Genomic DNA, 17,595 nt, shown 5'->3' with positions numbered 1-17,595 from the left:
GGAGAAATGGGCAAAGGATACTAAAAAGCAATTAACAAAGCAAGAGTGGTATTTTTACAAAGAGAGAAAGAGGCTCAATATCACCATTTAAAAGTTAGTCAATCAACTAACAAAATAAATACCTAATGAGATACATTTTCATGATGATGGAATAATATAGTGAAAGAGGTATTTATAACTATATTTAACTCAATAATTTGGTACCACTTTTATACAAGGCAATTTGGTGTTTTCTATTAAAATGGTAGTCAAAGTAGTCAAAGTCACTCAGTCGTGTCCGACTCTTGCGACCCGATGGACTGCAGCCCGCAAGGTTCCTCTGTCCATGGGATTCTCCAGGCAAGAATACTGGAGTGGGTTGCCATTTCCTTCTCCAATTAAAATGGTACATGTATATATATAGTTTGACTTGTCAATTCTAAGAATTTATTCTACAGGAAATTTCACTTACAAATGCAACCACAGGGACCTCCATGATGATTCAGTGGTTAAGACTCCGTGCTTCAACTGTAGGGTGCACGGGTTCAACCCTGGTTGGGGAACTATGATCCCACATGCCAAGCAGTGTGATCAAAAATAAATTTAAAAAAAAAATGCAAGCATATGTAAAAGAATATTCAATACATTTCTTTTATAAGATTAAAAAAACGAAATAAATCAAAGGTACATCTAGAACATAATTCTAAAGCCATTCAAAAGAACGAGCTGGTTCTATGTGCACAGATACTGAGAATATCTAAAATACCTATTAGGGGAGGGAAGCAGTCTTCAAATAGTGTGATCCAAACGTGATTTTCTATGTGTCTTCATACACCTATTTTTATTTCTATTTTCACACAGAAAACAGATGAGATACAGCAAAATATTAACAGTTTAAGTCAGATTTCTATGTTGCCTGAATTTTTAAAAAATAGTTTATTACTTTTATAAACCTAAAAAATATTCAGAACAGACAAATCCTTACAGATATAAAGTAGATTTGTGACTGCCAAGGTCCAGAAGAAAAGCAAACACATGTTTTGGAATTAGACAGCAGTGATGCTGCACAAGTTTGTAAATATACTAAAAAAACCACTTATGTACACTTTAAAAGGGTGAATTTTATGTTGTGTGAATTGTCTCAATAAAGCTGTTGAAAAATTTAATAAGAACTTCGAAAATCCTAGTGCAAAAGTATCTGATATACTTAAAAAAACATGAAGTTCATCTTTTTAAGACTGGCTGGAAATTCTGTAATTCATAATCAAGAACGCCGATTGTTGTGTAGTCATTCAGCTGTGTCTGACTCTTTGCAACCCCATGGACTGTGGCATGCCAGGCTTCCCTGTCCTTCACCATCTCCTGGAGCTTGCCAAATAATGCCTGCAGTTAACATTTTAAAATATTCAAGTTCATTAGATGTCAAAAAGAAAAAGAATGAAAGAAAGCTTAACTCACCCTCGTTTCACTTTTGTGAAATCAAATGCAACTTGTCTGTATGAAACTGCTTTTTCATTTAGATACCTACTATACCTCCTAATAAATGTAGACATGTCATATCCTGTAAGAAAAGAAACATAAAAGGATTTCATAAAATATTAAAAACCCGATTAGCTTAGAAAACCAACTCATTTTATCCAGTGGCCACAATGTCTTGATATTCCACCTTCAATTTAGTGATATGAATTAAGTGACATTAACATCTATAATATTTTACATTTTTAAAGTTAGGTATGTCTTACGTGGCTTAGAAAAATCTTCCCCCTTAAAATTTCACTAAAATAGTAATTCTGCTTTATTCTGACCAACATTCCTTTTATTTATTGGGAATTGAAAAACTTGCTTTCTTATACTACTTGATAACCCCATAACTCAAATTTAACATCCTGCAGAACCAAAATCCCTCTCCTCAAAATCATTAATCAATTTAATATTTTTCATACTTTTCCATCTTTAGTTGCATATGATTTAGCACAACTTATGGGTGCCAACCTTGTAAGTAGCAGAGAAAATGACTGCATTGTACAATGAAATAAGTGGCAATATGCAAATTTAAGGCCTAACAAAAAATAATTCTATGACAGTTTTCAATGAAACTTTCTAAGTGAATAGCTAAATCATTCTAAGATTTTGCTTCAACATAATCATGAGATTTGAAGACTTCAGCACCATAAAATCTAATCAATATTATTAAAAACAAACAAACAAACTTATGTTTTAGCTACTGCCTGGCTCAAGAAGTCTACAAATTTTTGCTCTTTCCCTTGTGGCTCAGTTGGTAAAGAACCTGCCTGCAATGCCAGAGACTTGGGTTCGATCCCTGGGTTGGGAAGATCTCCTAGAGAAGGGAAAGGATACTCACTCCAGTATTCTGGCCTGGAGAATCCCATGGACTATACAGTTCATGGGGTCGCAAAGAGTCGGACACGACTGAGCGACTTTCACCTTCACTGTAAAAGCAGATCCATTCTACTCTAGTTCATCTTCATCTAACAAATTTAATTTTAGTTGATGGTCTCTGCTACTTTAAAAAGATATAACACCAAAACAAGTACGCACACACACACAAAGTACAGTGACTGGATTTAACATAATCACCAATTCATTTATTCAGCAAATATTTCTTAGTAGCTGGCTCAGATGGTAAAGCGTCTGCCTGCAATGTGCAAGACCCGGGTTCAATTCCTGGGTCGGGATGATCCCCTGGAGAAGTAAATGGCAATCCACTCCAGCACTCTTGCCTGGAAAATCCCATGGACGAAGGAGCCTGATAGGCTACAGTCCACGGGGTTGCAAAGAGTCGGACACAACTTCACTTTCACTAACTTGCTACTGGAGAAAAATCAGTGAACAGAAAGAAATCACTGCCCTCAGATATTCTCATAGCTATTAGTGTATTGTATAAGGTGTTATATACTCGCATTTTTCAGCTCTTTAGTTAATACTGTTCCCTCTAATACATTCTACTAGATCCTCACTAAGGGGAGAAACATCTCTCATCCTTCAAGGCTCGGTCTCTAAAACTTTCCCTGAACTCTTTGTGTACCCATATTATTCTTACTTCAAATACAGCCATTAGATGTATACAATTATCTCACGTACTTTAAGTTTAATTATAATATATACAACCAGTATAACAGCCAGTATATACTGAATAAAATATACCAGACTCCACCCAACAAAATACATCAGCAATCAAAATTACAAAAACATCACTGAATTATAACTTATGATTTCAGTCTAACCTTTATAATATCTTTGAATATAAGCTTTAAATAAAAGGCCTAAAAACTGTTCTCTACATAAATGAATGAAAACCTTAAAACCCTGTCACTAGAAGTGCTTAATTTCCATCTCAAGAAAGTAGAAAATCAGTAGTTAATGAGACACAAAAAACCCACTTGGAACATATGCATATATTCTGCTCTAGAGTAGTGATTTGCATATTGTTTTCCAGACTCTTACAGTTCAAATGAACTAAATAAGGCTGAAAGCAAAAATAAAAAGATGAGGTAGTTTTATCCATGTTCCAGAAAACAAAACAGCTCCAGTTTCACCTATTATATATACAGATAGCTTCTACTGAAGATTTTACTTGAAAAAGGGATTTCATGGCTTCATTTTTCCCCCCTTATTTAAGGCATGATATCTCTCATTAAAGTAAAATCAACCTTGTAACAGCTGGTTCTATGCACAGATTACTGATCTTCCAGAATCTCTGAAAGACTGAGTATTCAATTCTAATTAGTACTTTCAACTGCCAAAAGTAAAGAAGTATTGAACAGTTCATAAACACATACACAGCTACTCACTAAATTCTACTGATTTTCATCTCCACAGAAGCCACAATTCAAGCCCTCATTAACTCTCTACTAAATGAGCAAAATAATGACCAGAGCAGTCTCAAGGTCCTTAAGATGTTACTCACTCAAATACAACAGGCTAGAGTGGTTTTTTTAATAACACATGTTCCTTCTCTCCTCCTCCCTCAACTCAAAAACTTTGATGGTTTCTCACTGCATTATAAAATCCCAAATATATCAAAATCCTTTGTGCGTGATTTTGGCCCCAAACAGCTTTCCAAGGGTTATCTGCCATTACATATTCTCCAACACCTCATCTTACACTCTATTCATTTTCATTTGCTCTATAAATAAACACCCATGCTCTTTACCATCCACATACATCTGTGTACCTTTGTTTAAGTCAGCTCACATTCTCATCCATCTTTCAAAGCACAGCACAAATCTTACCTTTTCTAAAGATATTTCCCAGCTGAAACTTACTGCTGAGTACTCCTTTAGTATGGTCTTAGTATGTCCTTTATGAGGCTCTTCCTAGAGTTATTCTATAATGCTAACAGTCTCGCTCTGGCTAAGTGTAACAGATCCCGTTAAGACAGTACGAACATGGAGGGCTACAGTACTAGACTACAGCAATTTCATGTTACTGAATTAAAGTAAAATAAATAAAATACCTGGTAAGTATTAATAAGTAATTCATCTGAAAAACATATTATACTTACCTTTGCTACTAAAATGTATGATATTCTCAACATTTATTAGAATAAAGTATAAAATAATAACAAAAACAACAACGAAACCAGATACGTTAAAAGTTACTTTCTACATTTACAGATATGTAAAGTTACATCCTAAGTTTACATTTTTAAAGTTAGATATGTCATATGTGGCTTAGAAAAATTTTCCCCTTAGAACTTCACTAAATAATTCTGTTTTATTCGACCAACATTCCTTTTATTTATTTTATTTGCTGGGAATTAAAAAACTTGTTTTCTTATACTACTTGATAACACCAAACTCAAATTTAACATCCTATGGAACCAAAATGCTACTCCTCAAATCATTAATCAATTTAGTATTTTTCATACTTATTAATCTTTAGTTGTATATGATTTAGAACAACTGTAACAGAATGTAAGTAGTGTTTCCTATGTGCCAGGCATCATTCTGGGCACCTTACACGTATAACTAGGTTACACCTCATGATAATCCTACAGGTGGGTGCTATCATTACTCCTGATTTTACAGATGCAGAGAGGTAAAGTAACTTGCTCAAATTTATGCAATTGGTGTTAGAGATGGGATTCAATCCAGGCAGTCCACTTTCAGAACCCATGCTCTTAAGCTGCTACTTTATACTGCTTCTCAAAGAGCTCTGGGTGGCAAGAAGTGAAGTCAATCAATCTTCTTATGCAAAGATACTTTTTTCTTCTCTACAACCGTCACTAAAACATGAGGCTCCTCCATAGCATATGTTCTAAAGAACAGAGTTCAACTTTGCAGTAATCCTCAAATGGGGTCACTCTTGATTTTTCTGTAATGAATAAGGTGTCTTTACCTTGCAATCCACTTTTATCCAAAAAATTGCTTAAGTTAAACAACGTGTTTCTTGAAGCCAAATACTGAATGAAACGCTGGGGGAAAAAAAGACAACAAATGATTATGTCAAATAGTACTGCCATCTAAGAAACTTTAACTTGAGAATTAGGGGGGAAAGTGGTGGTTAACACATTAATCTTATCTAGTTTAAATTTATCATCTTCAGTCCTCCCAAAAACATAAAATATATTTTTCACTAGCATGCAGGAATGTATTAAAGTCTAATGCCCACAGCTATGGTATTAAAGTTAAAAGGAAACAGGCACTTTTAACTAGAAGCGCTTTACTATAGCATATTATAGCTACAGCTAATCATATTCAGATGGTGCCTTTATTTTAAAACAGGTATCTAGTGATTCAAATTTTTATTATTTCTTTTTAAAAACAGAATATCAGTAATCATACTGGAGTATAACAGAACAGACATCCTCTTACCCACAGTCCATATTAAAGATCACTTTAGATCCCCTTACAGAATCAAATTACACACTACTAAAGACACACACCTTCAACACCATTCCCTTCTCTTCCTCCCTCTGCAAAGGCAATCACTTTTCTAAAGTAGGTTTTTATCATTCTCATGAATGTTTTTTAAAATTTTACTACATATATAAGGATCTAAAAACAGTACATAATTTTGGTTTCTATCCTAAATTTACAGAAATTCTATACTGTACTCATTCTTTTCCAATGTGTTTTTTAATAACTTCTTCCCAAGAATTATCAATTTAATATATGCACATCTAGTTCACTCATTTTCAACAATGTGTGAGTATTTCAACAAACTACTGCATCCGTTATATATCCATTTCTACATGGACACTTAAGTTCTTTCCAGTTTTACTGTTATTAGCGATGTTTCACTGACGTCTTTGTACTGGTCTCCACCTGCAGGCATGCAAGGGTTTCTCATGATATACACTTAGGGCTGAACTGTTGGCTCAGAAGGTGTATAAAAATTCATCTTCTCAAAATACTGTCAAGCCCCTCTCCGAAATGCTTACCATAGAACACCACCTTAATTTCCTTTTACACACAACCTCTAAAACAGCTAAAGAAACTCTTTTCAACTTTGTAGGACAAATTTTAAAAGGACTACTTTTGTAAATGTATGCAGAGGATTACTATCAATTTTATGTACATGATCACTTCTCTGACTCAATAGTGTTCATCAGAGATCACCACAAACAACCATGATTTTGAACAACAATTTGACAATCAAAGACTCCTGTTTCATCACTTATCCTAAAACAACTTGTTTCAAAATGCATTCAAATATCCTCAGACCCAAAAAAAAAAAAATCCTAAGACAATGTAACACTCTATGATTTTCGTAAGTTTTGATGATTCTTTTTTGTGAGGGGCTGTGCTGTGCACTTGTAAGTGTTCAGCATGCCAGCAGCCTCTACCTACTACATGCCAGTAGCATCCCCTCCAGTTATGCCAATGTCCCTTGAGGGTGAAAATTACTTGCCTGCCTTGCCCTATTTCAGAACAACTGTTCTAGAGAATCTCCATCACCACAGCATAGTGAAACTCTATGCATACTCTCACAGACCAGTAACGCCTGCCAATGCAAAAACTTGAGGGTTGTACAAACTAGCACCCAAAAAAGAGCAGAGCGCCAAATTTCTCTCAGCTACTGAAGGCAAACAGTTTATCTGAAAACCACTACTGAAATGCTACCTTTCTCTTCCTGTCAGTCAGTTGTAAGGAATGACAGTCAACTTTCTATTTCTTTGCCTTTTAAAAAGGTTTTGTTTCTGGTATTATCACCGTTGGGGCTTCCCAGGTGGCTCAGCGATAAAGAACTCGCCTGCCAACGCAGGAGACCCAAGGGATGTTGGTTCAATCCCTGGGTCAGAAACGTCTTTGGAGCAGGAAATGGCAACCTACTCTAGTATTCTTTCCTGGAAAATTCCATGGATAGAGGAGACTGGCAAGGCTACAAGTCCATGGGGTCACAAAGCTGCACATGACTGAGCACTGGGCAAATTATTACCTTATTCACCTCTGAAAGTCACCACTGAATGTCTGCCTCTTTAGCATTGCATAGTTTATTCTTTAAGGTAAAAAAATATATACAAGCCTGAAATTCTTCTGAATAGATGATCATGATCTTAGGTAAAAACATTCCGAATAAAAATAGAAACTATTATTCTAGTTAAGATGAAAATGTTTTAGGTTACACTGAAGCTAGTATATTCAATTTTTTCTACTGACTCTGTATATTGCTAATAATGAGTTAGAAAGCAACTGAGTAACATGTCCTAAAAATGGGTCACATGTGTTACTTAAGTAATCATACTTCAGGTAGCACTCCTGAAAATAACTTTTAAAATTTAAAAACTACAAATATAATCAAACAAGTCCTTCCTCATCTCACTGGGAACTATTTCCTAGCAATCAGTGATCTGCATTTTTCTAAGGCACATACCAAGGTCCTAGATTTATCTAATTCCATTCAAACTTTCTTTAAACACAGTTTTAAATACTCCTTTTGACACAATTTTACAAGTAAGCATACTAGGCTGAGAAAATCAAGAACTCAAAAATTAGCTACTGGGCTATCATGGAAAACAACATGATTCTCTCCAGACGTTAAATTGCAAAGGTTTATGCATCTTATTCGTTACCCTTTCTGGGTAATGAAGACTTTAGACACAACTCTGCTGAAGAAGGTATTCTTCAATCAGACCCTCTCAGCAAAATGCCATCTTAGTCCTTAATATCACAGCCTTGAACTAGGCAAAGGGCTTCTACAAACAACTATATGAGATCAGAGAGAAACCTGACTGGGCTGTAATGAAAAACCAAGTGAACAGAGACAAACATATAAGCTATACACAAAGGCCTGCAAAACCAGAGCTGCTTACAGAACCCATCTCCAGGCACTAATCTTTGCTTCTCGATCCCATTACTGAAAGTCCCCCGTGCTCTGACCCACTTTCTGCTTTCTGACTTAAAAGGCAGAAAAAAAAGTGTAGGGTCTACAATTCTATTTCTGCCCTTTTGACCTATATATATTATTCAGTTGCTATAGGCATTTCTGAGGTGTCAGTGGGAGAAGCAACCTGAACCAGTCAACACCCCCAGGACACTTGTTAACCAAAAATACTGCTTACCTCATTTCCATACACCATCAAATGATGAGTTGTAATGAGAGATTTGAAGACCACCACCCAACTACTGTTAGTAGTTCTTTCAAATAAACTGTCTGCTAACTGCGGGATGTTCACATTCATCTCATTTGTGCACTGAATTAAGTCTGCAATAAAAAAAAAAAAAGATTAATTTACTCTGCTTTACTTTTAACGGTAGGTCTGCATACTAATAGAGTAAACGTTTAACAAGAGTGGAACAAAAATGGATAGTTTGGAAAAGTTGTTAAAAAATCCTCCCAAGAGAACAACTGAGACAGAACTTCTATCTGAGAAGTAAACAGGGCATTGATAAATATCACATAATTAATCAATAATACCAGAAAGTAAATCACACTTCCTTCACCCTGAAGCACATTTTATTGTTTCAAGGCCTCGAGTAACTCTCAGTTCTCTTACTTCTTATAAAAATTTAGAACTACAATACTAATAATATTCATCCTTACAGTTAACTCATACATATAGAAACAGACACAAGCTGAAGGTCGAACACCTTTATTAAAATCCTCCCTAGAATGCTGTGCTTGTACTAATAGAGCAGATATGTGGTCTGTGAGTGGACAGAACTCTCAGTTTGTTTATAGAAAACAATTCTCATTCTTTTCTCCCTTCAGTTCTGAGTTAGCTCAGTTTTCACTTGATAGCAACTAGCTAATATTGACAAAACTGAAAATGGCTGAAAGTTTCTCAGTGCAACGAATTTCCAAAGAACTGATTCAGGAACTCTACTCAATTATTATTCTGAAAACAAGTAAAACAATGTAAGTTCTAACTTTATATTTTAAAATATAAATAACTGGAAAACATTACCATAAAATAGTCTAATCTACAATTGTTCTAGCACCAAAACTAAAAGAAAAAGTTAATATACCTCTCAGAATTTCACCTCATATCTGCTTCACAGATATTATTGGCAAATTCAATGAAGAAAATACAAAATGATCCAATTTAGACATGTAATGAAGAAGATCAAGAGATGAGTTGTTTTAAAAGTATGCATAAAACAAAATGTATAATAACTACCTCAGTTGTAAGTACCATTAAGGGGGAAAATATTATTTATTTGTGACTCATTAAAAGATTGTCCACTTTTCACCTTTAGTACCTAATGATTAAATATGAACTCAAGTGATCTAACTTGGCTGTGATTGCTAAAAAGAAACAATGCAACTATGACCGTTTATCTGCTTATAATCTTTCAAAAATGTTTGTTTAATAGGGCCAATTTCTGTACAAAGTAACATTTGATAAGCAAATGCATTTTAGATAAGCAGTTACCCTGGCCAACAATGCCTGAAGAACAAAGCACAGGACAGTCAAACAGAATGCCCATGGAACACAAGGCTTTCACAATTGAGACTACTTGCAACAAAAATTAAATAGTTCATCCAACTTGGTTTGAATGGTTCAGCTTCTGATATTTTACTTCTCCTATTTTAAATTTGATCTTAAATAGTACTTTATACCTGCCCCAAGACACTGAATATATTGTACTTGCCTTATTCCAAAGATATTCTCTCTCAAAATATAATTTACTGGGAGCAAGCCCTATCTATGTTCTGCTCATTTTGAACCCTTTAAAACGTCAAGCACAGTGATCAAGTTTTGATTTTAATTATATGAAATTATATTCCTAGCTTCCTGTTTTCCCATGGATTTATTCTTATGTATCTGTATTTTTCTTTATCCTTCCAGAAATTATCTTTGTAAGTTATTCATTTAACAGTTACTTCTCACAATGATGTCAATAATCATTTTACTCCTCAGAATCTTACTTTCCAAAACTGAACCTGTCACAAAATTTTTTGTCACAATACTTGCCCAAGGGCACTTCTACATGTGTGTACGTGTTCGCACACCCACATGTTTTTGTGAACACTCCCTAGAGCCCATCAAGAACCAAGTCTCTTGAACTTCTAGATATCCCACCTTCTCCTCTCCACCCCACTATCACTGACAAAGCCAGAGCGAAGATCCTATGTTTCGCTAACTAGAAGTCAACCAGTCCTGGGAGTATTTAGAACCAAGTTAGGGAGGAATTATCATACCCTCTGAAGGGCTTTACTGGCATGTGAGGACAAAGTTGAGGGAGACTGGCATGCCATGCACAACTGACTCTCCGCAATTAAAAGCTGCCCCGCCCCGCTCAGCGGTAAAGAATCCACCTGCAGGAGACACGGGTTCAGTCCCTATCCAGGAAAATCTCCCCCACGCTGGGCAACACGGCTCTGTGCGCCACACCTACTGCGCCTGTGCTCTAGAGCCTGGAGCCGCAACCACTGAGGCCCGCACGCCCAGAGCTCACACTCCGCAGCAAGAGAAGCCACCGCGGTGAGCAGCTCATGCACCTCAACCAGAGAGCAGCCCCCAAGTCAACAAAGACCTAGCACCGCCAAAAATAAACAAACATTAAAAAAGAAAAAAAGCTGCTCCACCCAAAATCGTCCCCACTAAGAAAATGCTGGACTGACTGGCCTCTTCACTTCTAATGAGATCTCATTTGGGGTATCACCTACCCCACATGCCCAAATAAAAACTGGCCATGACACTGACTAACCTCAATGATCTCCCATCCTCCTTGTTGAACCTTAACTTCCAAGATGGGCTTCCCTGGTGGCTCCGATGGTAAAGAATCTGCCTGCAATGTAGGTGGCCTGGGTTTAATCCTTGGGTCCTGCAGATCCCCTGGAGAAGGGAACGGCTACCCACTCCATTATTCTTGCCTGGAGAATCCAATGGACAGAGGAGTCTGGAGGGCTACAGTCCATAGAGTTGGACACAACTGAGCGACTCTCTCTCTCACACACACATACACATATTGCTGCTTCACACCCAAATCCTTCCATTCTTGCTCATTCCTCAAAATGAATGATGTATTTTCCTTTGTGAAATTCTCCTCTCCACAGACTAAGGTACCCACCACACAGACACTAAAGCTGGTACACAATTCTATACTTTTATTATTTACTTCCCCATCACTCTCGTCTAGAATCAGAGATTTTAAAAAGAATTTGCAAATACTTTTGTTGGTAATTTTCCATATTCTTAATCAGGGAGGTAAGTAAATCGCTGGATTAGTCAGAGACAGCCTGATTCTAAATGAAGCCAAAAGTGTAGATTTCAGTTTCAATGAGCATTAGTCAGAGACAGCCTGATTCTAAATGAAGGGAAAAGTGTAGATTTCAGTTTCAATGAGCATGTTATACAGTAGATTACGTATATTGCATCTATGGTATATTCCCTTTGTGATCAGCTCTCCTCATCACTTTGCTTCAGTTACACTAATGTCTCCTTTGCAATGCCTTCCACGAGCCAAGCACTCTTAACCTCAGGTGTTCAATATTTTGTTCCTTCTGCCTAGAATATTCTTTTCCCAGATATCCACACTTCTCTTACTCCTTTATTACTATAGATCTTTGCTCAAATGTCACCTATCAGATGAACATCTCTGAATATTTATAAAAAGTAACAAAGCCTTAAGGCAATCCTCTACCACCAAACCCTCACTATATCCTCTTATTCTGCTTTATTTCTCTCCAAAGCACTTATCACCTAATTCATTATAACGTGTTTAATGTCTTTCTCTCCTAATTAAAGTATAAGTTCCATGTAGGGAGGGCTCTATTATGTTCTCTGCTGGATTTCCTAAGAATAGTGCAATGCATACAATGGTCACTCACACTTTTTTAATAAATAACATTTATTTTAGCATGCACTTGAACAGCCCTAACATGACCTTTCAAAATGTATTTTTTACACAAATTACACCAATGATCTACAACTCTTTGCACAACCTGCAATCCCCAAAAGGTTAAAAACAGACCTAAGCCCATCACATGAGAAAATTCTCAACTTCAAAGTTAAAGGGGATCCAACAAGTAATGGTTTATTGTAATGTTATGAAAACTGTATTTCATAGCATTTAGAAATGACCACATAAAAATGGAAGGAAACTCCAGAAGCTAAAATGTAACACTTCATATATAACAGGAAAAATAGGATAAGAGTTCATGCATAAATTCAGAGTAGACCAAATGCAAAAACCAAAGATATACAAACGTTTCTGGGAGAAAATACACTGCACGGTCACACAAACCCTGCAGAACACACTTGCCCGTAGTACTTTAACTCAACCAGTCATTTTCTGCAGGGGTAATTTTTCCTCTGAACAATGTTTCTACTATAGTAGTAACCTGAAAATGCTTCTAAGCTTGAGCCCCAACAATTCAGGAAGGAAAATGTTTTCCACACCTCTAATCAACCAAAAGCCAATTGTTTCAAACAAATATCAAGCATATCATGGAAACCTTGATAGCTACTGCTTTTCTCATTCTCAATTCAGATTTCATTTCTTAAAAAGCACAAACTTGAAAGTAAACTTCCTTTACCATCAAAAGGCTTCCAAAGTAGAAACTCATATTTTCATTTAGCTGTTTACCTTGAGAATATAAAAAATGTAAAACCTTCTTTAATATTACATTAGTAACAAATCCTAAACTCTACACTCAAAAAAAAAAAAAAAACTATATGGCATATCGGTTCTCTGCTTTAAGTATAGGTGAGAATTCATGAGGATTTCTAGTATTTAAGAGCAGAGGAAAACAGGCCTACTATGGAAATGAAGAGCATTTTTCCACACAGAGACAGCAGAAGGAACCAATCTAAACTTTTAAAACAAAATGCTCAATTTTATTATTTAATATGCCTCTCCAACAAACAAGGTCTGGGGTAGATAAAATAAATGTTTACTGCATTAACACAGGTAACGTACTGACCCATAGGTAAGGTCACAGGAGCTCACTACTAAATACCAGACTTAGTAACAGAATTACATTTTTTGTAAAACATAAGGATGCTTGGAAACATATACAAAGCAAATACCCAACTAGCCAATTTAATGCAGGTTCTAAATTTCTAGCTAATTTAAAAATAATAAGAAAAGCGGTGAAATGCAAATATATATTTTTGTATTCATCAGGACATGTTCAGTAAAGTACAAAAATTAAGAACAGCCAGTTACCAGATAGCCACAGATCAGTATTGACCTGTCGAAGGGTAGATTTCCACAAGTCAGGCAACCCAGTCAGTGACATGCACCATTAGCAGAATGTAAAAGCCTCAAGTTCTCATCTAAACAGGCACTCACTGGGCTATATCAAAACTACACTGATACCCAAAGTAGATTTTCTAATAAAAGAGCTTGCCTAAAGCTAGTCTTTTTAAAAAAGCACAATGCATCACAATCATTTAGCCACATATTACTGTCTCTTTCAAAGGGGTCATTTCGAAAGACATTCCTTTTGCAACTGCCTTCAGAAATTATTTTAGTAGCATAAGATTGATCTCTTCAATCATCTAGAAAACTGGAGACACACTCAATTTGGAAGGCAAATTAAGTGGTTCATCATATGTTGCTTCGCTGATCAGATCTTCGAAACTTTTCCTGGGTAGGAGTACAAACAAATATTCACCAAGAAACAGCAATGAGAGGATAAAGCTTCTGAACTTTTGCTATAAAGTATCAGCACAGTTTTTTTCACTTAGGAAAAGTCTGAAAGTATTTAGAAAACATGCAAGTTGAAATCAGACCTCAGCCAAAAGATGTCTGGGAAACAGAATGAACCATCTTACATCATTCAATTTTTTGTGTAAACGGTCACAAAATATGGTCCAAATTAAGATGTAGCTATTTTCTTTAAAGTTTCTGGGATCCTCTGTGAGAAATGTGTTAGACTTTCACATTAATTCAAAAATACAACCTTTATAGACTGATTTATACCTTAAGAAACAAATCTAACCAACATTTTAACTGGATTTAAAATTAAAACTAGGGAAAGACTCACATAATATAGAACACTCAGTACAAATAATAAGGATTGAGTTAACTCGAAAGAGGAGAGAAAGACGCATTCAAAGCACTAAAAAGAAATGACAATGATATCCCAAAAGTTTTGATAAGGGTACTATGAAGCTAAGGTGCCTAAGTCACAATGTGAGTGGACACGTTCAATAATGGAGGAATACTAGCTCATTAAATGACAGCAGTCTGGTAGTGAAATACTATGAGGCCAACAAATACACAGAAAAGAAAAAAAGCTGAGTGGGGAAAATGCTCACGGTATATTATACCAAAACCATGTTAAAGAATAATGCAGAGTAACATTAAGATCTCAGATATACTCCATTTTCTGATGTATAGCATATTTGCCCAAATATGGGGTGATGCCAAAAGAATTGAACACTTTCAAAATCACTCAGCAACTAAGTTACATGTATAACGGCTAGTTAAAACCAGTATGTAAAGGAACTATATCACTATTATTTCCATATTTTCACAAATTTCAGTAAGGACCTCTCACATCACACAGCAAACATGTACTGTAACTAATTCCAGACCCTTTAGAGCATATCATGATCACTGGCAGAAAAGACAGCATTGATTTCTTCCTTTATTTCCTCAAGGATGAGGAAGAGGTGGTATAAGCACAACAGCTGCAAGTATAACAGCTGGAAATCTGGTAGCCCCTGTTGCAGAGGTAGACCAGTACTCTGAATACAAGTTCAGTCTCACACCAATGTAGGTGAGTCTTGAGGAAACTCTAGAACCAACAAAGAAAGTAAGGCAAACTCCCATCTTACTGAAAAAAAACAAAAAAAAACAAGTTGCAGCTGCAGGGAGAAATCAGCCTGTTGGCACAACTAGGTGTGCTATTTCTGCCAGTGTGTTTTCTGCAAAAATAAATGGACTAAGGACTCACACTGGTGAAAATTAAGATTCATACTGGCGAAAACTAAAATGTAAAGATGACTTGATAGTTTGATAATTATATATCAGTACATCACCAACTCAGTGGACATGGGTTTGGGTAACCTCCGGGAGTTGGTGATGGACAGGGAGGCCTGGAGTGCTGTGGTTCATGGGATTGCAAAGAGTCGGACACGACTGAGCGACTGAACAGAACTGACAGCTATATTAAGAGCATGACAGTATAGTTATATTTAATCTGGTTATTGAGTAGTAAGTTTTTCTTTCAACTGTTTTTTTAAAAATCATATAAGAGGTTTTGCCCCCCCTTAAAAACTATTCAACAGAAAAGCTGCTATAAATCCTCACAAATTCTCGCATCATCTAGCTCTCAATTTTAAACAAAATTTTTGAAGAAGATATATTAACCTGAAAACACCTTCATGAGTGCAATTTCAGGTGCTTATGGAGACCACCAAAAGAAATCAACTTTTTTAGAAAGAGGAATAAAAAATGTAACAAGATTCAGGAAGTGTTGAGTATCTTTCAGTTCATTTCAGACACTAACTCAGTCGTGTCTGACTCTTTGCGACCCCATGAATCGCAGCACACCAGGCCTCCCTGTCCATCACCAACTCCTGGAGTTCACTCAAACTCACATCCATTGAGTCGGTGATGCCATCCAGCCATCTCATCCTCTGTTTTCCCCTTCTCCTCCTGCTCCCAATCCCTCCCAGCATCAGGGTCTTTTCCAATGAGTCAACTCTTCGCATGAGGTGGCCAAAGTACTGGAGTTTCAGCTTCAGCATCATTCCTTCCAAAGAACACCCAGGACTGATCTCCTGTAGAATGGACTGGTTGGACCTCCTTGCAGTCCAAGGGACTCTCCAAGAGTCTTCTCCAACACCACAGTTTAAAAGCATCCATTCTTTTGCACTCAGCTTTCTTCACAGTCCAACCCTCACATCCATACATGACCACTGGAAAAACCATAGCCTTGACTAGATGGACCTTTGTTGGCAAAGTAATGTCTCTGCTTTTGAATATGCTATCTAGGTTGGTTATAACTTTCCTTCCAAGAAGTAAGCCTCTTTTAATTTCATGGTTGCAGTCACCATCTGCAGTGATTTTGGAGCCCAAAAAAATAAAGTCTGACACTGTTTCCCCATCTATTTCCCATGAAGTGATGGGACCAGATGCCATGATCTTCGTTTTCTGAATGTTGAGCTTTAAGGCAACTTTTTCACTCTCCTCTTTCACTTTCATCAAGAGGCTTTTGAGTTCCTCTTCACTTTCTGCCATAAGGGTGGTATCATATGCATATCTGAGGTGATTGATATTTCTCCTGGCAATCTTGATTCCAGCTTGTGTTTCTTCCAGTCCAGCATTTCTCATGATGTACTCTGCATATAAGCTAAATAAGCAGGGTGACAATATACAGCCTTGACGGACTCCTTTTCCTATCTGGAACCAGTCTGTTGTTCCATGTCCAGTTCTAACTGTTGCTTCCTGACCTGCATATAGGTTTCTCAAGAGGCAGGTCAGGTGGTCTGGTTTCCCATCTCTTTCAGAATTTTCCACAGTTGATTGTGATCCACACAGTCAAAGGCTTTGGCATAGTCAATAAAGCAGAAATAGATGTTTTTCTGGAACTCTCTTGCTTTTTCCATGGTCCAGCAGATGTTGGCAATTTGACCTCTGGTTCCTCTGCCTTTTCGAAAACCAGCTTGAACATCAGGAAGTTCACGGTTCACGTGTTGCTGAAGCCTGGCTTGGAGAATTTTGAGCATTACTTTACTAGCATCTTTAGAACACTTTAAAAAATAGAAAGGACTGGTCTCCTGTACATCTGTAGCAAAGGAAAGAAGTAGAACTAACAAAGGTATATCTAAGAGAAGAAAGAATTCAGATGGAGCTAGGTAAACAAAGCCAACCCTAAGGTACTCTACATTAATACTTTGCTGAAATTTACCTCTTGTATCACCGATTATACAAGCCAAGTTCGCTGAACTGTCCATAAAGTTTAAAATAAATTGTTTTTGTTAATGCCATCATCAAACAGTTGCCTTAAAATTTTAATCACACACAAAGCATATTTTTCAAATCAGCTCAAACTACTGCCTCTTAAAATTATCTATTATTATTTAGGCATTTGTCTCTTTATGACATCAACTTGTTATGAATACATAAAAATCTCACAAGAACAGAAGAAAGTTCAAGTCATGAAAGCATTATATAGAAAAACATGGTCTTGGAACACTCTCAGAATTCAAAGCCACTACCTTCTTTTTCAAATGAAATAGTCGTT

The 17,595-nt window shown here is 36.4% G+C and overlaps 1 protein-coding gene across 24 annotated transcripts in view; it reads right to left on the bottom strand.

Moving 5' to 3' along the window:
- The window catches only part of PICALM (phosphatidylinositol binding clathrin assembly protein), a 101,135-nt gene that overhangs the window by 59,424 nt on the left and 24,116 nt on the right, over positions 1-17,595 (bottom strand). For 23 of the 24 annotated variants that reach the window (XM_061406052.1, XM_061406058.1, XM_061406059.1 and 20 more), the window contains exons 2-4: positions 8,507-8,649; positions 5,341-5,416; positions 1,438-1,540 (exon numbers count right to left, since the gene is read on the bottom strand). In XM_061406052.1, coding sequence (XP_061262036.1) covers positions 1,438-1,540; positions 5,341-5,416; positions 8,507-8,649 — 322 coding nt within the window. Of the gene's footprint in view, positions 1-1,437; positions 1,541-5,340; positions 5,417-8,506; positions 8,650-17,595 lie in introns of those variants that run through there. The other variant, XM_061406062.1, reaches the window with a different exon arrangement.

The sequence above is a fragment of the Bos javanicus genome, chromosome 29, assembly GCF_032452875.1.
Source record: "Bos javanicus breed banteng chromosome 29, ARS-OSU_banteng_1.0, whole genome shotgun sequence".
Lineage (NCBI taxonomy): Eukaryota > Metazoa > Chordata > Mammalia > Artiodactyla > Bovidae > Bos > Bos javanicus.
This window is presented reverse-complemented; position numbering and strand designations above follow the sequence as displayed.